This window comes from Penicillium cinerascens (genome assembly GCF_028974065.1).
Source record: "Penicillium cinerascens strain IBT 15544 chromosome Unknown contig_16_segment0_segment0, whole genome shotgun sequence".
NCBI classification, from domain to species: domain Eukaryota; kingdom Fungi; phylum Ascomycota; class Eurotiomycetes; order Eurotiales; family Aspergillaceae; genus Penicillium; species Penicillium cinerascens.
Window position 1 is genome coordinate 3,990,856 of NW_026695286.1, and position 19,704 is coordinate 4,010,559.

The 19,704-nt window shown below is 53.9% G+C and overlaps 9 protein-coding genes across 9 annotated transcripts; 5 read left to right on the forward strand and 4 right to left on the reverse strand.

Moving 5' to 3' along the window:
* Positions 1-649: 649 nt before the first annotated feature.
* On the forward strand, positions 650-3,955 carry mph1 (3'-5' DNA helicase; the record flags this gene model as incomplete). Its single annotated transcript, XM_058448567.1, has 1 exon — positions 650-3,955. The coding sequence occupies one exon, from the start codon at positions 650-652 to the stop codon at positions 3,953-3,955; it is 3,306 nt and encodes a 1,101-aa protein (XP_058313978.1).
* Positions 3,956-4,215: 260 nt separating this feature from the next.
* Positions 4,216-5,347, forward strand: cap2 (F-actin-capping protein subunit beta; the record flags this gene model as incomplete). The annotated part of the gene is made up of 5 exons (XM_058448568.1): positions 4,216-4,244; positions 4,398-4,777; positions 4,847-5,116; positions 5,171-5,218; positions 5,274-5,347. 5 exons carry the CDS (start codon positions 4,216-4,218, stop codon positions 5,345-5,347), a joined length of 801 nt encoding a protein of 266 aa, XP_058313979.1.
* A 303-nt stretch (positions 5,348-5,650) lies between these two features.
* N7498_001506 (mediator of RNA polymerase II transcription subunit 11) lies at positions 5,651-6,246 on the reverse strand (the record flags this gene model as incomplete). Its single annotated transcript, XM_058448569.1, has 2 exons — positions 5,651-6,112; positions 6,172-6,246. The coding sequence occupies 2 exons, from the start codon at positions 6,244-6,246 to the stop codon at positions 5,651-5,653; spliced, it is 537 nt and encodes a 178-aa protein (XP_058313980.1).
* Positions 6,247-6,422: 176 nt separating this feature from the next.
* Positions 6,423-9,820, forward strand: N7498_001507 (putative transcription initiation factor TFIID subunit). The gene is made up of 5 exons (XM_058448570.1): positions 6,423-6,708; positions 7,435-7,573; positions 7,633-7,676; positions 7,730-8,544; positions 8,598-9,820. Exons 1-5 carry the CDS (start codon positions 6,532-6,534, stop codon positions 9,640-9,642), a joined length of 2,220 nt encoding a protein of 739 aa, XP_058313981.1. The 5' UTR covers positions 6,423-6,531; the 3' UTR covers positions 9,643-9,820.
* A 403-nt stretch (positions 9,821-10,223) lies between these two features.
* N7498_001508 (flavin-containing monooxygenase) lies at positions 10,224-11,843 on the forward strand (the record flags this gene model as incomplete). The annotated part of the gene is made up of 1 exon (XM_058448571.1): positions 10,224-11,843. The coding sequence occupies one exon, from the start codon at positions 10,224-10,226 to the stop codon at positions 11,841-11,843; it is 1,620 nt and encodes a 539-aa protein (XP_058313982.1).
* Positions 11,844-12,018: 175 nt separating this feature from the next.
* On the forward strand, positions 12,019-12,797 carry N7498_001509 (peroxiredoxin-like family protein; the record flags this gene model as incomplete). The annotated part of the gene is made up of 2 exons (XM_058448572.1): positions 12,019-12,258; positions 12,315-12,797. The coding sequence occupies 2 exons, from the start codon at positions 12,019-12,021 to the stop codon at positions 12,795-12,797; spliced, it is 723 nt and encodes a 240-aa protein (XP_058313983.1).
* A 161-nt stretch (positions 12,798-12,958) lies between these two features.
* On the reverse strand, positions 12,959-14,515 carry ppe1 (putative ribosomal protein/carboxylic ester hydrolase (Ppe1); the record flags this gene model as incomplete). Its single annotated transcript, XM_058448573.1, has 5 exons — positions 12,959-13,164; positions 13,226-13,479; positions 13,550-13,640; positions 13,694-14,226; positions 14,331-14,515. The coding sequence occupies 5 exons, from the start codon at positions 14,513-14,515 to the stop codon at positions 12,959-12,961; spliced, it is 1,269 nt and encodes a 422-aa protein (XP_058313984.1).
* Positions 14,516-15,145: 630 nt separating this feature from the next.
* On the reverse strand, positions 15,146-16,806 carry N7498_001511 (DUF2417 domain-containing alpha/beta hydrolase; the record flags this gene model as incomplete). Its single annotated transcript, XM_058448574.1, has 2 exons — positions 15,146-16,576; positions 16,636-16,806. The coding sequence occupies 2 exons, from the start codon at positions 16,804-16,806 to the stop codon at positions 15,146-15,148; spliced, it is 1,602 nt and encodes a 533-aa protein (XP_058313985.1).
* Positions 16,807-17,480: 674 nt separating this feature from the next.
* Positions 17,481-19,658, reverse strand: npl4 (nuclear protein localization protein 4; the record flags this gene model as incomplete). Its single annotated transcript, XM_058448575.1, has 4 exons — positions 17,481-17,765; positions 17,835-19,299; positions 19,359-19,489; positions 19,560-19,658. 4 exons carry the CDS (start codon positions 19,656-19,658, stop codon positions 17,481-17,483), a joined length of 1,980 nt encoding a protein of 659 aa, XP_058313986.1.
* Positions 19,659-19,704: the final 46 nt, after the last annotated feature.

Sequence of the window (19,704 nt, forward strand, 5' to 3'; positions counted from 1 at the left end):
GTCTCAGGCCTAGGGGTAAGTGGGTACAGCCCGACTACCTTGCTTCCCGTGAAGGGCTACAGGATCCGATGCATAAAAACAATAGTAGGGGGAAAATGGAATTTGGTCGCCCCTTGACAAGGATCTGCGCTAGACAGGGAATCAAGGAACTTTAAAGACCCTAAAGACCGCGAAGTGGACCTGTCAAATCTGGAGGGCTCGGCCGTGTCCGTGATTCGCCCGTTGGCCACCGAAGGCACCTTACACAAGCCCCTTATAGTTACTAGCTGTTCATGATAACCGACTCGGGACGCGCTATGTAGAGCGCCTCCCCAGGGCGCAAGGGACTATGTATATAGCATCGCATGCATTTTAAAAAAAAGGTCGGGGCCTATCTCGGCTTCGATGAAAATTTGGCGCGATTTCACTTCGATGAATGGCACGAAATAAGAATCATGCTCGGATCCTCACACCAATTGCTATTGAGATTCAACCGTAGAAGGGAACAAGGTCACTATGGTAAAATAGTCGGACGTATCTGCGGTGGACAAATGGAGCGCAAACACACCAAACAGCTGATTTGAGTCACCTGACCGCGCGACTGTCGCGACGCGTCAATCGATGATTTCGTGAGGAAGCGCAGGATCAGCATTTCGCCGCTCTCGGCGCAATGCCTTCGTCAGACTCCGAGTCCGACTACTTCGACAATGACTTTGTAGTGCCCAGCACTCCCGACGGTGATGTGTCTACGCGCCCAGTCAAACGGCGTCGCGTACAATCGCCCTCGCGCGGGGAAGACCGTGATAATGACGAGGGTGTCTCCGAGACCGATTCATTCTCCGATTTCGATGAGGATCTCCCGCACTACCGCGAGACTTCGGAAGCCTACGAGGAGCGGCAAGCACGATCGAAGTCTCGGAGCTTCGTGCCCAAAAAAAGCAACTTCCAAGAGAACATGTTTGTTACGCAACTCACACAACCCGACTCCAGCCCCGAACGAATTCGCGGCCCCCGGTGGAAGAAGCCAGATCCTGATCCGCCATCTCACCCACCCATGGCTCCTCCCGCGCCTCCAGTCCCCCCGGCGAATGCGACGAGGCGACCATCTAATAACTACTACGACGACGAGGAAGAGCTGAGAGCGGCGTTGGCAGCATCACTGGACGCATTTGAGGAAGAGAAGTCATTCAGAGTCGCACCGAACCCCAGTGGATCAAAAAACACTGGCACGCCTCAAACCATGTGTTCACATGAGCAGAAGAACAATTCGATGGATGTCTCGTTCGAGTTGGAGGACATACCGGAGGACGCGTTCGACTCTTCGCCGGCTCTCTCGCCGGTGTCATGCCCAGCCCAGCCAGCTACCTTTCACTCCAGCGCTTCGAGACGGCCGAACCGACCGCAGAGTCTCCGACAAACAACTCTCTTCGGCATGACTGCCCAGAGCGAACCACCAATGCCGCGAGAAGAAGATTTCGCTCCACCCCAGAAAGTTGAGCCCCCAACGCAGCATAAATTGATACAAGATGCGCTCGGCACGTGGTGGTATCCGACAAATCTGGGCAACATCCGAGACTACCAATTCAATATCACCCAAAAAGGCCTATATCACAATCTACTGGTAGCCTTGCCAACAGGTTTGGGAAAGACTTTCATTGCGGCAACGATTATGCTCAACTGGTTCCGATGGACTACGGATTCCCAAATCATTTTCGTGGCTCCCACAAAGCCACTGGTTTCACAGCAGGTATCAGCGTGTTTGGACATTGCTGGCATCCCACGGTCCCAGACAACCATGCTTACTGGAGGTGCACCACCTGGACTTCGGGCAGAAGAGTGGCAATCTAAGCGAGTTTTTTTCATGACACCTCAGACATTAATAAACGATTTGAAGACCGGCATCGCAGATCCAAAGCGCATTGTCTTGCTGGTTGTGGACGAAGCTCATCGTGCTACTGGAGGCTACGCCTACGTCGAAGTGGTCAAGTTTCTGCGACGCTACAACAAGAGCTTCCGTGTCCTCGCGCTGACCGCTACGCCTGGCTCTACTGTGGAATCAGTACAGGCGGTAATTGATGGCCTTGACATTTCACGAGTGGAAATTCGCACGGAAAATTCAATTGATATTCGGGACTACGTTCATTCTCGGAATATCGAAATCGAGACGTTCGAAAACTCGGATGAGATGCTCTTCTGCATGGATCTCTTATCTACAACCTTGCGACCTCTGGTGGAACAGCTTCGAACGATGAATGCGTATTGGGGCAGGGACCCGATGGGCCTGACGGCATATGGTCTTACGAAAGCGAGACAGCAGTGGATGATGTCCGATGCAGGCCGAAATGCCAACTTTGGACTCAAGGGCAAGGTGAATGCTATTTTCACCGTGCTTGCTAGCTTGGCTCATGCCATTGACTTGTTGAAATTTCACGGGATCGTCCCTTTCTATCGACACATTCAGCATTTCAAGTCGAATACCGACGGACAGAAGGGCGGAAAGTGGCAAAAGCAGGTTGTCCAAGACGAGAGTTTCAAGAAGCTCATTAGCCATCTCGAACCCTGGTCCAAAAACCCGGAATTTATTGGCCATCCTAAATTGGAGTATCTCAAATCCGTCATCTTAAATCACTTCATGGATGCAGGCGAAGGGAAAGAAAATGTCGACGGCAACGGTCAGCCTGCCACACGTGCCATGATTTTCGTGCATTTCCGCGACAGCGCCGAAGAGGTGACCAGAGTGCTGAAGAGATACGAACCCATGGTTCGGCCACATGTTTTCGTGGGCCAAAGTAGCGCCAAGGGCTCCGAGGGAATGGACCAGAAAACCCAGCTTAAGATCATTCAAGACTTCAAAAAAGGGACGTACAACACCATCGTCGCCACATCCATTGGTGAAGAAGGATTGGATATTGGTGAAGTGGATCTTATCGTATGTTACGACTCTTCAGCATCGCCAATTCGCATGCTGCAACGAATGGGCCGAACGGGCCGTAAGAGAGCCGGAAATATCACCTTGCTCCTTATGAAGGGCAAGGAGGAAGACTCGTACACCAAGGCCAAGGACAACTACGAGAAGATGCAGCAGATGATCGCCAGTGGCTCTCGCTTTACGTTCCATGACGATCGATCCGCTCGCATCTTACCTGCAGGAGTACGCCCAGTCGCCGACAAGCGGATCATCGACATCCCTCTAGAGAACTCCCAAAGAGAGCTCCCCGAGCCGAAGCGCAAAGGACGCGCGCCCAAACGACCACCGAAGAAGTTTCACATGCCAGACGATGTGGAGACTGGATTTACACGAGCATCGACCCTGGAAGCCAGTTTCAATAAGGCCAATCGGAAGAAAGCTGCCCCCAAGAAGCGAGCCCGCACTCCTACACCGGAACCAGTCGATGTCCCGCCTCTGGATGAAGTGATTCTCAATCCTAAGGAGCAGCGAGAGCTCGAGCATCACTATCAAAACATCGGAGACACCTCGCCGCAGTTCATTAGTGTTCCGCGGAATGATGCATTTCCGCATCTACAGCTTGTTTCGAGACCGACCAAGACTGTTCAACATGGCTCCCTCACCCGCCGAATGATTGAAGCCCTGCAAAAGATGAACCAGGCCCGTCCTGAGTGCGAGGATCATTACAAGCGGATCCTGGCCCGCAAACCCATCAAACCTAAAAAGAGTTCAACGACGGAGCGTCGACGCAGCAATAAATTAACAAAGTCATCGAAGAACTCTTCTCACCGGCTCTCAGCCCCAGCAGGCATTGATTCTGAGGCAGAGATCTCCTTGCTATCCCCCAAACCTTCAGATTTCACATCTAAACGGAGACAGTCATCTCCCCTCTTTGTCAGCGATTTCGACGATGATGGAACCGACTCTAGCCTACCGGATCTTAGCCTGCTCTTGAGTAGCTCATCAAAAGCCAAGGCTCGCAATGAAAGCAGGGATATTATGGATGATGACGATTTATGGACATTTTGATGTACAGCCACGCCTTGGACCTTTTGGTAGGAATCTGCCGTGGCTTTGGAGCCTGTTGCATTTTGCTTCACGACCAAGGAAATAGAAAGATCATTGTAAAGTCTTCAGATGCCGTAGACCGTAGATTGTTCGCATAATATGGTTCTTGGTGGATGGTCGACCGCTGTTGCCACCCGCCGCCCACAACACACACGCACCTCCGTCAACACCGCCGTCCGGAGATCTGAACAGTATACAAACCCAACTCCTCCACCACCACCATGGCCGATGCACAGTTCGATAGCGCGCTGTAAGTACCTGGCCTTGATGCCCACCATCTGCAGCTTCGCCCGCCCGACAGCCGGGACAAGCAGCCCGGCAATCCCAGACCCTGTCGTGACCCCGCCTCAGCTCCTCAGTTGCATGGAGAGAGAGACCCCCGAGCTGACCACCTCACGCCTAGCGATCTCCTTCGGCGCCTGAACCCCCGCGATACCAAGAAGAACCTCCAATCCATTACCTCCATTGTCCCTGACCTCACCGAAGATCTCCTTTCCTCTGTTGACCAACCCCTGGAGATTCGTCGATGCCCGCAGACCAGCCGCGACTACCTGCTCTGTGACTACAACCGCGACGGTGATAGCTACCGGTCACCATGGAGCAACGAATTTGACCCGCCGCTCGAAGACGGGACAGTGCCCAGTGAGCGGGTGCGCAAGCTCGAAGTCGCGGCCAACGAGTCCTTTGACGTATACCGCGAGCTGTACTACGAGGGGGGTGTTGGCAGCGTATACTTTTGGGATTTGGACGATGGATTTGCCGGTGTGATTTTGTTGAAGAAGGGTATGTCTTTTCTTGCTCCCCGGAGGAATTGTTCCCGAGAATCGATCGATGGCTGATACTCTTCTCCAGGGGTGACACCCGGCTCCCAGAGTTCCGGGGAATGGGACAGTATCCATGTCTTTGAAGCCACCGATCGGGCACGCATGTCCCACTATAAGCTTACCAGCACCGTGATTCTGCACCTGGCCAACGAGAACAAGGCGCTCGGCGAAATGGACCTGAGCGGCAACATGACCCGCCAAGTTGAGGCTGACTTGCCCGTTGAGTCGGATGCAAGCCACATCGCCAATGTGGGCAGATTGGTTGAGGATATGGAATTGAAGATGCGCAACTTGCTACGTATGTCTTTTGGCCCGGTATAGTGGTGCAATGGACTCACTGACCCTTTCACAGAGGAGGTTTACTTTGGCAAGGCCAAGGACGTTGTGGGTGAGCTTCGCAGTAAGTCACTGCCTTTCTATCGGTCGTCGTTTCAATTTGCTAATCGCACCACCAGGCCTGGCACCGTTGTCCGAGACAAATCGGGACCGCGCGACGCAGCTGGAGATGATCAAGTCCATGCAGAAGTAGTTTTCTTGTTACAGAGCTGTCATTTCCGAGGTCGATTGGGTCAGAAAGTCCAATCTAGACGGCCGTCGTTGCGTTCTTCCTTGCATAGCTTTATTTCCGTGAACATGCGAATGCTCGTCCACATACAATCGAGACCGAGTCAACGTTGAACGCCCACCACACTCGTGGATAGAGAATACTAGACGAAAGCAATCGAAGTATATTGCCATCAAGACCAGCCTATGCCAGTCTGTGGGGGTATCATAGGTGCAAAGTTATATGCCTTGCTGTCAATCAAGTGGCCACCCAGCCGGTGAATTTCCATCAATCGACCTGCATCTCAGAATCGCTATTCGACTTGGTAGTGTCCTTTTGCCTACTCGCCGACTTATCCAGCTGCTCCACAAAACCACGAGCGGCGGCCCATAATTCGGCTTCCTTGTCCTTTCCAACCGTATCCTTTCGGCTGTTAAGCCAGCTAATATCCAGCGGATTTGACGCAGCCCCGGCGCCCGCTCCACCTGCGGCACCGGCGCCTGTCGCATCGCCCGTTCGCGAAACCGGATCTGGTGCCAGGACAGAAGCTTCCTCTAGAGCATAGACCTGACGACGTAATCGAACGTCAATAGACGATAGGAGAGCGAAGTATTGTTGTGTTGCGTCTTTAAACTGTGCCTTGTGGGATTCGAGGGAGCCATCTGGGACTTCGGAGGACGGGGTGCTCGGCTTTGCGTTGGTCAGGGCCTGGATGGCCAGACCGGCGGAATGAATGAGTTTTGAAACGTCCTGCGCCATGGGTTAGCCTGCTCCCAGAGTAATTCCTGTTTGGGTATCTATCGCCCTACCTGGTCGATCTCATTGAGCTGGCGAATGCGTTCCGCGGAGGTGAAGCTCGTCGCCTGTGAGGATTCCTCACTCATGACGCCGTGGTTAAAAGGCGCTGAGACTTGTAAGGGAAAAGGGTAGCGTATCGAGAACGTATTCTACTCGAGTGGAGAGGATCAGTAAATGTTGAAGCTCATCACGTGTAGATTCCGGGGAGCTGAGCTGAATAAGCTCCGCGCGAACTTCCCAGTATCAAACCCATCGCCGACTTAGCGACCCCTCGCTCCTCCAGCGCCATTCACCTCCCGGTCCTCCTTTCTCTCGCAACCACCCACCCCTCCACCCGACACCTACTGACACCCGCATCGGAACCAATCGCTATGTCCGCGCCTGGCGGCGCTCCGAGCCCTGGACCGCGTAGCGGTAGCATGGGCCCCGGCGCAAATGGAGGCGGCATGCCCATGTCGTCGCAACCACCTCTCTCGGGCACTCCGGTACCCCAGCCACCCACTCCGGGCCAAAGTGGCCCTATGTCACAGCAGAACTTGAACCAGATTGTGAGTTACGTCCTGTGAGGATCCGGCAATTGCACACATTTCGGCTGCGGCCGTAGCACTCTTTTGTACGATGTCTCCGCGTTGGAATTGGCTATGGGTCACTTTGCATTTTGCTTTTTTGGGGGGCCCGCTTCCTTGCTGGGTGGGAGCTTCAATGGCTCATTTCGTGAACATGGGCACGGGACCCCGCGTACCTGGCAGTGAGATGAGATGGCCTGGAGGTGAGCTGGCTGAGATGGACAAAGCCCGAGGCCGCTCATCGGAGAAAGCGACGGTCTGAAAAGAAACGAAGCCCAGGCAGGCGCGAGGAGAGGTGCTTTCCTAATTAAGAAGTCCTCGCTTCTTCGTTGTTCTGGCGCGCGTGGCTTTCCCATTCATTCCCTTTTGTGTTTTCTGCTCAGCGCTTTCCCTTCACATCTCACTCTGCTTCCCCCTGCTCTTTTCGCAACATGACGAAGAAGAGCCGAAGAAGTTCCGGAATGAAGAGATCTCGCCGGGTCTTACCGGCCCTGGTCGAGTCACCTTCCTCTCCGTCGCCCGAGCCAAATCCTTCAGCAAGAAGCACTGGACAGTTGCCCAGTAATCTGCCTGAACTTCCCGCAGGACCAGCAGATCCTTCGTTGCAAAGTCCTCTCGCTCGATGCATGTTGCAGACCCATAATCAAACCGTCCGTTCGAAGGCGTTGAAGACCAGCGAGCAATGGCTGACCGGTCTATATTAATTAGGTTATCGACTATCTGGCCAAGAAGGGTTACAGCCGCACCGAGGCCATGCTTCGCATGGAGTCTGCCAATCAAGAGATTGACGGACGTCCTCTGCCGCCTCTGGGCGAAGATGCTCGTCCAAAGTTTAAGCAGGGCTTTGGTAAGCAATTTATGCAGATACCCTCGCAGAAAAAGAAGTATTTCTAACATCCGATCTAGACCTACTGAAGACCTGGGTCGAAGAAAACCTCGATTTGTACAAGGTAAGAGGACATCCCACTGTCATCAACAGGGCCTCGCGCTGATCAAATCACAGCCTGAGCTCCGCCGCGTTCTTTGGCCGCTTTTCGTTTACTCATTCTTGAACATGATTACTTCGTTGTACACCAATGAAGCCAAGCAGTTCTTTGAGGCCAACAAGAACATGTTCCTTCCGGAGCACACGGACGACATTCGTATCCTGGAGCCCATCAGCTTACCGGAGCATGTCCAGGATAACTCCACGGCTAAGCTGTACCGCGGAAACAAGTATCGTGTCGTTTTGAGTAACCCTGCCTACACGAATCTCCTTCAATTCCTCGAAAGCAAGGAAAAGGAGGGAGGTTCCGTGATGAATGCCATCCTGAGCAGTTATTGCACCGTCAAAACGATGGACCGAGCTGCGGACGACCGTTTCAGCTTTGCTGCAATGCTAGGCCAGATCGGTGCCGGCCAGTCGTTCCCTGCAGAGGATGAAGGTATCCCCGGTCACCATCCCGGTTCGGCTTACACCGGCGACAACCCAGCTATGGCTGGAACACTGCCCCGACTTCGACTGGGCAAGATGCCTATGGAGGAAACGCTGGAAGGTGATGTCCGCGCCGAACTCGCAGAAGAAGACGAGAAGGAGTCTCCCCTCCAGGGTCGTAACACTCTGGTACAGGAGTTCGACCAGATGATCAAGAAGGAGGAGGATGATGAAGCGCCTACCCGTAACGACATCCCTTTCCCACCCTCTACCGCTCGTGATGTTGCGGTTGAAGTCATGAAGGTCAAGGAGAATCGGGATCGATACCGGCTCGAAGGCCGCACTGGTGGTGTAGGCCCCGGTGTCAGCGTTTGCATGTTTACGTTCCACAACACCTATGACAGGTAGGTTCTACTGTCCGGATCAACTTGACAACCCCCCGCTGACCAACCGATAGTATTAACTGCCTTGACTTCTCGGATGATAACATGCTTGTGGCCGCTGGATTCTCGCAGTCGTACATTCGTGTCTGGAGCCTCGATGGCAAAAACATCGAAGAGGCTCACGCCGACCTGGAAAAGCTGCATGACCTGCCGCCATCAAACTCTCGCCGTCTCATCGGGCATTCTGGCCCCGTTTACGCGGTTTCGTTCGCACCTTCGGCCAGCAAGGCAGAGAATGTCTCCGACCAGGACCGCGTGCCTACCAACGCTCGCTGGTTGCTCTCTTCGTCTGCCGACAAGACCGTCCGACTATGGTCTCTTGATATGTGGCAGTGCATGGTAATCTACAGGGGCCATGATCGCCCGGTCTGGGATTTATCCTGGGGACCCTTCGGTCACTACTTCGCCTCGGCGGGTGCAGACAAGACCGCACGCCTCTGGGTGACTGATCACCCTCGTCAGCAGCGCATCTTTGTCGGGCATGATCAGGATGTGGATTGCATTTGCTTCCATCCTAATTCTGCCTATGTTTTCACTGCCAGCTGCGACCACACTGTCCGCATGTGGGCCGTGACCACCGGAAATGCCGTCCGCATGTTCACTGGTCACACCGGCAACGTCACTGCAATGGAGTGCAGCCGGGATGGCAAGATTCTGGCCTCGGCGGATGACCAGGGATCCATTTTCTTGTGGGATTTGGCCCCCGGTCGCCTTCTGAAGCGCATGCGTGGCCACGGAAAAGGCGGGATCTGGTCTCTCAGCTGGAGCGTCGAGTCTACCGTGCTGGTCTCCGGAGGCGCCGACGGCACCGTCCGCGTCTGGGATGTTTCCGCTCCTCAAGATGCCACCCAGGGCCGCGTGATCAGCGAGGGAGGCGCCGGTACCAAACTCGATGCTGCCAACGCCCCCGCGGCGGGCCAGAGTAAGAAGAAGAAGGGCAAGGACGTCGTGGTCTCCCCCGACCAGATCAGTGCTTTCCCAACCAAGAAGAGCCCGGTCTACAAGGTCAAGTTCACCAACATGAACCTGGTCGTTGCGGGTGGTGCCTATCTTCCCTAGGTGCTTCGTTCCTTCTATTCTGGCGCAGATACCCCAGGTTTTTCTTTACAATTGCATGTTCAGAATCTTCACGTCCATTCGAGATGTGGAATCTGAACTCTAATGATAGGTGTTCGGAGGGTGGCGCACGGTTGTTTACACAAAAAAGCCATGTATTCTTATCTTACATTCTCCCTGGTTGATTGACTACACGCTGGCCCCGATCTGCGAGTGTCGATTTGCGGACGGGATATAGCGCGCGTCAGTGGACGGGTATTCAGGAACCTCGATGAAATATGGACCTGAATGATCCACGTAGTTCTCCTGTGTACATAGTACTGTGTACATTATGTAGTGCGCCAGTGGATCCGATCCACCGTATCCGTGCGCCATGTGCGGCATCTCCCCCGCTTCAGTTGGCCTCGGTTCCCTCGCGATCGACAGTGTGCGAAACCCAACGAATCAGTGGAACCCAAATGTCCGCTGTCACTGCCGAGTGAGCAAGCCATGCTCGCGTAAACCGGAGCCTTGCCCGTGGATTTGTGAGTTTTGCGAAATTTGGGTTCCTGGTGCAGACCTTATCCCCCGGGTGTCAATATACCATGGCTATAACTCAGAGACCGCTGGAGGTGGACGCCGTGATTGTCGGCGCTGGATTCTCCGGAATTTATGTTTTGCATCGTCTGAGAGACCAGCTGGGCCTGAATGTCAAGATTCTCGAAGCTGGCACCGATCTCGGTGGCGTGTGGAATAACAACGTTTACCCCGGTGCCCGCGTCGACTCGCCTGCGCCGGTTTATGGCTTTGCAATGGCAAAGGTCTACAAGACGTGGAAATGGAGTCAGGCCTATCCGGATCAGAAGGAGCTGCAGGCGTATTTCCACCACGTCGATCAAGTTCTCTCCATCAAGAAAGACTGCATCTTCAACTCACGCGTCAATGCAGCCTCTTTCGACCCGGATCAGGCGAGATGGACTATCCAGACCGAAGATGGAAAGACGGTTCGAGCCAAGTACTTCATCCCCGCAATCGGCTTTGCCGAGCAGCAATACGTTCCACCCTGGAAGGGGTTCGATTCCTTCAAGGGTACGATCCATCATTCCTCCCAATGGCCCCGAGAAGGAGTCGACGTGAAGGGGAAACGGGTCGCGGTAGTTGGCACCGGAGCAACGGGAATCCAGCTCATCCAGGAATGGGCGAAAGAGGCCGCCGAGCTGGTTGTTTTTCAACGAACACCCAACTTAGCCCTGCCGATGCGTCAAAGGAAGTTCGACTCGGAGGCACGGCGCCAGATGCAGGATGACACCACGGAGCTGTTTGCGCGCTCCTGGGAGACTGGATCCGGGATGCCTGATCCCGCTCCATCGAAGGTGTTCGCGGACTATACGCCCGAGGAAGCCGAGACGGTTCTCAATCGCCTCTACGAGGAAGGCGGCTTCAAGCTCTGGTCCAGTGGATATATTGATCTCCTCATGAGCCCCGAAGGCAACCGGTTCACATACGATCTGTGGGCCAAACGGACTCGTGCACGAATCCACGATCCAGTCAAGCGCGACTTGCTGGCGCCCCTCGAGCCACCGCATCCATTCGGCACCAAACGTCCCTCTCTGGAGCAAGATTATTACGAGCAGTTCAACAGAGTGAATGTTCACCTCGTTGATACCAAGGCACATCCGATCGTGGAGATCACACCCCAGGGCATCGTGACTGACGACGGGAAGCTGCACGAGGTAGATATCATTGGCATGGCGACCGGTTTCAACTCGAATACGGGCGGGTTGTCCAAGATGGGCATCAAAGATCTGAACGGCGTGGATCTGGGACAGCGGTGGAAAGACGGCGTTCGGACACACCTGGGGCTGACGGTGCCTGGATTTCCCAATATGTTCCTGCCGTACTGTGTTCAGGCCCCGACTCCATTCACCAACGGGCCCGTGTTCATCGAGTTCCAGGCCAACTTCATTCGCGACATTGTGAAAAAGATGGAGAGAGGCGGCACCCGATCGATAGATCCCATGGAAGCAGCCGCAGAAGCCTGGAGAGCGGAGGTCCATGCAATCGGGGACATGACTCTGTTCCCGCAAGCCAAATCGTGGTACATGGGTGCGAATATCCCCGGCAAACCGGTGGAGATGCTCTACTATTTCGGTGGAGTTCCGCGCTATCGCGAGACGTGCGGAGAAGCCCTCGACAAGTGGGATAAAGTGTTCATCTGTCATTGATTTCATCTAGATATGGCTCGATTCCCGTGTATTTACTCCATATTCCATATCACATCGGCTTCTCGGCTTGTTTCTTTGTTTTTCCCGTATTGATCAGCGCTATGACGTTCCTGATTCCCCTTAATTTTCACCCCGCACAACTTGCTGTTGACCACCTCTCCACGTCTCATCGAATATGGCTGAATCGGCACCAACTGACTCGCCTCCCACGGAGTCGCCTGTGGCGACCGAGGCAAAGTCCGAGTCCAAGGAGCTCGCACCAGAACAACCACCGTCTGCAGAGACCCTTCGCAAGGTCGAAAACTACACCGTGCTGGATAAAGAGGGCAATAAACACCCTTTCAAGAGTCTTTATGCCGGCCCTGACTCGACCAGCCGCGTGCTGGTGATCTTTATCCGTCACTTCTTTTGTGGGGTGAGTTGCTTCTTCGCCCGTGCTTGACCGTGCTTGACTGACGCTTGCCATGACAGAGCTGCCAAGAGTTCATTCACGCCCTCAGCGAATCAATCAAACCGGACGATTTGCTCCGTCTGCCGGTCAGCACATCCGTCGTCATCGTTGGCTGCGGTGATCCAGGTCTCATCGACCACTATCATAAGGAAACGGGCTGCCCGTTCCCCATCTACGCCGACCCTACACGCAAACTATACGCTGATCTAGACATGGTCACCTCGTACGCCTTGGGAGAGCGCCCGCAATACTTCCGCAAGAGCATGGTGCGCCTCATCGGGGAGTCTGTGGTTCAGGGATTCAAGCACATCTCCACTGGACTGATGACCAAGGCCGGCGACTCCAGCCAGAACGGTGGTGAATTCCTATTCGAGTCGAATGACGGAGATGAGAAGCAGGTTACCTGGTGCCACCGCATGACCAACACGCGCGACCACACTTTGATTCCCGCATTGGCACACGTTCTTGACTCCGAGGGCAAGGTGCTGCCGCTGAACAACTAGATACCCGATACCCGATACCCGTTATTGTGCTCTATGGAAGGTTGAAGGATATTTATTACTGATAATGCTAGTCTAGTCATGGGCCTACAGAAGACCAAGATCCATGCAAGTTAATGCACATGTGCTTCATTTATCATTCCCGGCGAGATGAAAGATGCGAGCTATTTTAACTGATTATTCTTGTCAGCTGCGCCCGTTCCTTTCTTCATAGCAGCTGCAGCCTGCATGTCCGCCACCTTCGGTGGCAGCACCAATGCGCTGCGATCGTTGCGTCTGTAGAAGTCGACCAGTACCTGGGCTGTTTTGGTAGGCTGGTCTTCCTGGACGAAGTGACCTGCTTCGGGGAAGACCTGAAGTTGATATTTTCCTGCGGAGACATGCATTAGAGTTACACTCGGGAATACAATTAGAGGTGGAGAAACATGTACCTTGCATCTGCCCGATCATCAGCTCTTTGTCCAATCGATCCGTCCCAGCCAAAAGCAACAGCTTTCCACCTCGTGCGTCGAGGAATTTTCGGCTGAGACCGATGAACCAGTTCTCCCAAAATGGCTTCGTGACTGAAAGGTCTGTGCGCCACACCCAAGGGCGAGACCCGTCAGAAGGTTCGCTTTCTTCATAGAGTAGAGAAGGAACAGATACGCGAGCTGACGTTGTGTTTCGGATTGTGCGAGACCGAGTGCTGTACGCGTGGATCAGTAATTTGAATGTAACGGGATCAGGGAAACCCATGTTCGAGGACGATTACATACTGCCATTCTATTCCCGATGCCAATGAAGGGAATCGCGTTGGTCGTGTAGACAGATATTTCTCCATGTTCTGAAGAGCATCCATGGCAGAACCTGACAGGCTGTTAATTGAAAGCCCTTCTGTAGAATGAAAAGGGGATCCTTGCCTTCAACGACATCCAACACCGCATACGCCAGTAGCTTTGGTCCAAGCTCGCCGTTCTTCGCCACATCTGTGATGACTGCACCGCCCAGACTGTGACCAACGAGCACAATATCTGGCAAGTTCTCCCAGCCCAGTTTGGACTTCGCCTGCCCGATCACGTAGACCAAGTCCCGACTGAGGGTCTCTAGACGCAAGTCAAGCTCGACCTGACAGGTAGCTTCAGTCTGCGCAACGGCAGCGGTAGAAGGGCTATCCTGGTCGAGCTTTTCAGATATCGGGACCGTGACCGTTCGACCGTGACCTCTGGCATCGATGGACAAGAAGCCCGCTTTCGGTAGGATCTTCCGGATCTCATCGGCGCACGTTGCGAAAGACAGACCGGACGAACCCGCACCGTGGTGCATTACAAAGAGTGGACCTGAATCGGTCGGTGGAGTCACGTAGATATGATGAATGATGTGGAGGTCGTCAACTTCCTCGGACAGGAACAATTCTTGGGCAAAGAAATCCGTCCATGCTAGTGATTGCGAGGTTCTGAGATGTTGTTAATTGGAGAGCTCAACCCGGATCACCTTACGATTGGAGTATATGACACAAGATGCTCCACGATCGGGATGAGATAAAAGGAAGAAACTGACCCTTGGCTTCTTCGGGCAAACAGATGATGAGTCGGTGAAGGAACCAGAGTTCCCGTAGACGAGACCGAAGACGCCGAAGAGCCCTCTTCGTCCCGGGCCTCGTCGAGGGTCTCGTCATACATGGGGACGTCCGGGGGGAGCTTGGCCAATTTAGACTTGGCGAAGGTCTTGTGGAGCTCGCTCATGAGATGATTGAAGGAGAGGTCAACAGAGTCCGACGTATTGGAGCAAATTTGATCTACTCGTTCGCAATTCGATTGCCAGGGAAGATTCAACCTCTGTGTTTGATACGGGAATCACATACATCGCATGGGGGACAATTCGGGATGCGACGTCTGGAGCTCGACGTGCTGACTAAGATAATGTCAACGAACGGTGAACCAGACATCAATCAATTTTACTCTATTCAGCGATGAGATCCATTCGAGATCTGAACTGCAAGCCTGGTCATTTCAATTTATTGTGACGGTGCAGGTCCTTCTGGCGCACCTCCGAGGAAAGAAAGTCGGGACGGTGTCACTGGCAATCACCCCCAGGTGCCAGATCTATACATTCCTGACCCTTGGGGATTATTGTGATCTCTTGATATCGAATCAGGTAGTAGGACATGTCGTATATTGTACTGCGAATACTCATTACACACACAAATTGCCAGCCTTCCTTGGTACCCTCCAGATTCAAGTAGACAGTGTAAATAAACGCCCAAAACATGAACGCCCGGCTCGCAATTCTCAGTCAAAAGATCAATAGCTCAGTAGCCAAAGCCCTAAAGAGCGCACTCGGTCACCTCATCACTAGAACATGTTCCATCAACCTTAATCCGACCGACGGGCCTGGCTCTCCTGCATAATTTCTCGCAATCGCTTCTCTAATACTTGCCGACCCTCTCCAACGGCCCAGACTTCGTGCGGTGCGTCCCGGACAACATCCCAAGAGAGTAGATTATTTGTGATAGTTGAAAGGTCCTCCTGCCGCTTAGCCCACTCGGGGTCCTTTCGCATCTCCTGGCCAGAGCTTACAACAACCAGGGGAGTCTGGCCCATCTGGATGTGCCGAGCAGACTGTACCTCCGCCGCCGTCATGGTAACGGCAACTAGGTTCTCCTGCAGCTTGGCCTTGATGAACTTTCCAGACTGATAGGCCGAGCGGCCGACAACTCGATCTTCTCTGGCGCGTCCACGCACAATGGCCCCGACCAGGCGATCCAAACCCAGCGGCGAAATGACACCGCGAAGCCACAGCATAAATCCACGTCCCGGATTGCCGATATCTTTGAGGTATGACTCATGGAGTGGGTCAATAAGGAAGATGCCGACGACTTCGAGAAGACGGCGGCTGGCAAAGAGCCGCGAGTAAAGACTGCCGACTCCAGCCGAGACAACGACCCAGGGTCCTGATTCTTCGGCCAGAGCGAGGGCCTCCGATAGCACGTCTGCAGACATTCCTGCGGAATGGGGAGATGGTGCATTGTCCGACCATCCCAGCCCCGGTCTGTCCCAGTAACAGTACCGATTGATGGCACCCTGACGGTATGCATCATCGATAAAAGGCTGCAAGTTATGCTCAACGGGGCCCCAGTCTCCTTCAAGAAGGACGGTAGGCTCATTCGAATTCTCAGTGCGATTTCCAACACAGGCAAGATGGACCTGGTAGGTATCGCCGTGAACAGAGTACCGATGGCCGGGAGCTTCAAGCGACAGATCCCGAGCACGGAGGATCAGAGTCGCCGTGAACAAAAGAGCAGCGATAGTCATAATAGCCAACACGATGGTCTCGAACAGAACAACCACCCATTCTCCTAGCGTGCGACGAGTCTCCTCTCGGCCCGTGAGTCGTTCTTCTTCCTCACGCTTACCCCAAGTCACAGCCCGGTTCTGGATGATCTGGTAGATAGATATGACCGCTGCCCAGACGACTGAAGCAATGCCAACCCATCCTTCTTCAAAACGGATAGGTGGTACCGCCACGATGATAATCATGTCCACCAGGAGCAGAATGGAGAGAACGATGCCCAGAATAGTCATCGCCTTGGAGGGAACGGCGAAGAAAAGCAGTCCGAGCACGAGATACGCGGTCGCCAGCGTCGTGTATGCAAACTCAAAGAAGCCCGAGCCACGAGAATGCATCAACGGTGGACTGACAAAGACGGATACCAGCAGGAAGGTCCACCACACAAAGCTCACTGCCAGCGCGAAGAGGGAGAGGCCGCGCACGGCGCGCACGCTCCATAAATTGTATGGCGAAACCTGGGCGTCGATGTTAATTTGCTTGTCACCATCACATCTTATATACGAGGCTAACTTACAGCCGGATCATCTGGACTCAAGTATTCCTGACGATTGTCGCGAGGAAGAAGACTTGTGCGTTCCGTGGGTTCCTGGTGTGGAGTAGGCGCATTCTCATTCTCGTCCCGCTCCTGGGACGTCTCATCCGGCCTGTCCGTATTGTCCTTCTTTCGATTCCAGAAAGAGGCCATGTTGTCTGTAAAATGGACCCGGGCCAAATATGTGAAACGTGAAATGTTCACGTTGCAGGCGTTCGCCGCAACATTGGAGATCGCCGCCCTGTTTGATAAGATCCATATGACGTCATGATCTCCGTGGCCCAAAACTATATTTTCCTTGAAAACAAACCCGACTGATAGTAGCAAGCTCGTCCCCGTGTGATTAATAGAATAAATGATCAATTTGGCCGTACATAGCACGATTTCGAGATACGAGGCCTTGTACCCGACATCGAATACCCATTCTATCTGATGAAGCTTCATGACTAAAGTGGCTGAACTACAAGCTACCTAGATGAACCGAAAACACATTTTCTATGTCATGGGAGCTGTCATGATAGCAGGTTGGATGCAAAGGCGTTGGGAATCATGTAGCCGTAAATGAAGAGCCATGTCCATGCTCGAAAGACCGTCGCCCAGTAACATCACCTCACCGCACCCGAGTTCACCGCTGACCATCAGCCCACCCAACACCATCGAAAAAGGCCCGGAGTAGACGGGGAGACCGAGGTGCCTGCAAAAGAAAAACTGTAATCCGAAAAAGTGGTGCATGTGGCACGGCCGCCATGATTTGGATGATGGAAGACGACACGAGCGGGGATCGGGCGGCGATTCAGATAGTAACGTAACGGTCGCATAGAACCAAGTCACTCTAGACTAGTTCCCTTGAACCTTTTAGCTAGTTGTTCACCGTCGGACTTGGGAGAGATGGAGCGGGGAAGATGGGCAGTGGGTGAATCGAGTCGCCGCTTCCCGGGTTGGGAATTGAGACGAGACGGCTCAACCGCAGAGGGCCAGGGGCGCTTAGGGGGGCGCTCACCACTCTCCTGAAGAATTGTCATCAAGGTTGCCCATCCAGGGGTATTCAACAGCTGCATTCCATCGGCGGGGGCGTGGGTTGTAGCGACTCGGCAGAGCAGGGCTTCTTCATCCTGTTATTGGGTCGATGTTAGTACTGAAGATAGCGACTCCCCTGGGGGCTAAAAGCAAATGAAGCTGACCTTGCTAAACGTGGAGAGACCATGCAGGAAGTTCAGGAGGTGGAAGTCTGAAACGCCCTGAATGGCCTTGTCGGGATCTCCATGCGACATGAGCTGTTGGGCCACATGGCGCAGCTCCTGGCTTTCGCCGATGACTTCACGGTTTTCGATGGGGAAGCGGCTGTTGGTGAAAAGGGGCGTCGATTCTGTGGGGAAACCATGGGTGAGGGTCACCAACAGAAAGTCAACGGGGAAACTCGGTTTGGCATTCTCCTGGACACTGGCACCATGCTCGTTGATTCGGCGGAAGAAAACCTCGGGGATGTAGCGGGTCTTGCTGCCTACATCGTCGTCATCCTCGGATTGAACCAGCATCACAGTGGGATCTGCCGATGGTTCGACGATATCGGCTCGAACCATCTCCACTGCGGAAACGGTCGCTTGGTACGAGCTCACGGCAATGGCCCCGGTCTCATCACCGCTGAGCACGCACGTTACAAAGTCGGAGCCGAAGCGCCCCGTACGGCTCCACTTGGTTGCCTTGGGGTTCTGGGCCTGGAGACGCGAAGCAAAAGCAATCTCAAGAGATGACAGGTAGTATGAGTCGATGTGTCGTTTGCATATTACGGAGCCATCCCCACGACCTGCGTCAAGGAGATCTGTGAAAATGACTCCGACCTTTTGCAATCCGCAAAGACACGCCACCTCGTCTACTTCCTTCTCGTTATGCCAATCGTGAAGCGTGACGCCATCTACCTCACCCATCTGCGGAGGTTCGTAGATTGCCTGGACGACTGCCTTGACACCCAGCGGCACTTCCTTGTATTCTTCGTATGTTCCGTAAAGGAATCCCAGTCGTTGGGCCCCCGATTTGCGCCAGAAATCCAGGAGCGAGTTGATGAGATCGGGCGTGGAAAACTCGACATGGTCCACCATGCGGAAGTCCTGAGGTTGTAAACTGATGGCGCTGGGCTGGCATTTAGTGCAGATGCCCTCTGGCCACTGGGGGTGTCCGGATGGGCAGTCACGCCGCACTCGGTAGAATGGTTCTTGAAGGGGTGGTAGATATGAGCTCCCCGCCTCGGGTTTGTTGGTAGCTGCATTGATTTTCCGCAGGTAGGAATGGAAGGAAAGGTGTTTGATCTTCTTCTCGGAGAGATAATTTGCGTCGTAGGGTTCCAGCGGCATACAGTAGTCACACATACCTCGAGGGCCGTGCTTGCACATCCGTTGGTCCTGTTTCCGTTTGATCTTGCCGTCCCTCTTGTCCAGCAGGTTGTCTAGCGGCGACTGCTGCACTACGTCCCATGGATTCTTGATGTTGACCGAGGGGGATGTGGGTTGTGGGCGGATGGGGACGGTTTGTTCCTGTGGAACCGCGGTTCCATTCAGTCGGCGCTCGACGGTGGTGGGTGTGAAGCCGTTGGAGGTGCCATTTTGCTGCGTCGGGTGCACTTGATACCCAAGGAAGAGCTTATCCCCATGCCTTGCAAGCCATGCCATTTAGCGACGCGGTCTCTCCGGACGCGTTGTATTCGCACTTACTTAAGACCAACTTGCTCGATCGTGACTCCATCCAGAGCCTGCAACTCTCTCTCCTCACCACCGGTGCCTATCGGGCGATTGGACAGGGTAATGGATGACGGCTCGACATCTGACGGTAGGTGTTCCCGGATCTAGAACCAGACAATTGTAAGTCTTCTGTCAGGCGCAACTAAGCTCCCGAGAGCTTGGATTGGGAACTACCTTTTCTTGAAGGGAGGGAAAGAGGTCTTGCGGGTTGACTGTGAGTCGGAACTGGCCGTTCCGACTCTCGAACCGCAGGAGAATCGGCCGGGATGCCATGGCAAGCGGATGAGGCCTTGATGGATGCAGCTATGGAAGGGTATAG

What these genes read in the sequence shown, in the direction of transcription:
- N7498_001507 (XM_058448570.1), top strand. Translation starts at nt 6,532, where the DNA reads ATGTCCGCGCCTGGCGGCGCTCCGAGCCCTGGACCGCGTAGCGGTAGC. An exon ending in AAAACCTCGATTTGTACAAG is followed by an intron (nt 7,677 to 7,729) that starts GTAAGAGGACAT and finishes ATCAAATCACAG; the next exon opens with CCTGAGCTCCGCCGCGTTCT. An exon ending in TTCCACAACACCTATGACAG is followed by an intron (nt 8,545 to 8,597) that starts GTAGGTTCTACT and finishes ACCAACCGATAG; the next exon opens with TATTAACTGCCTTGACTTCT.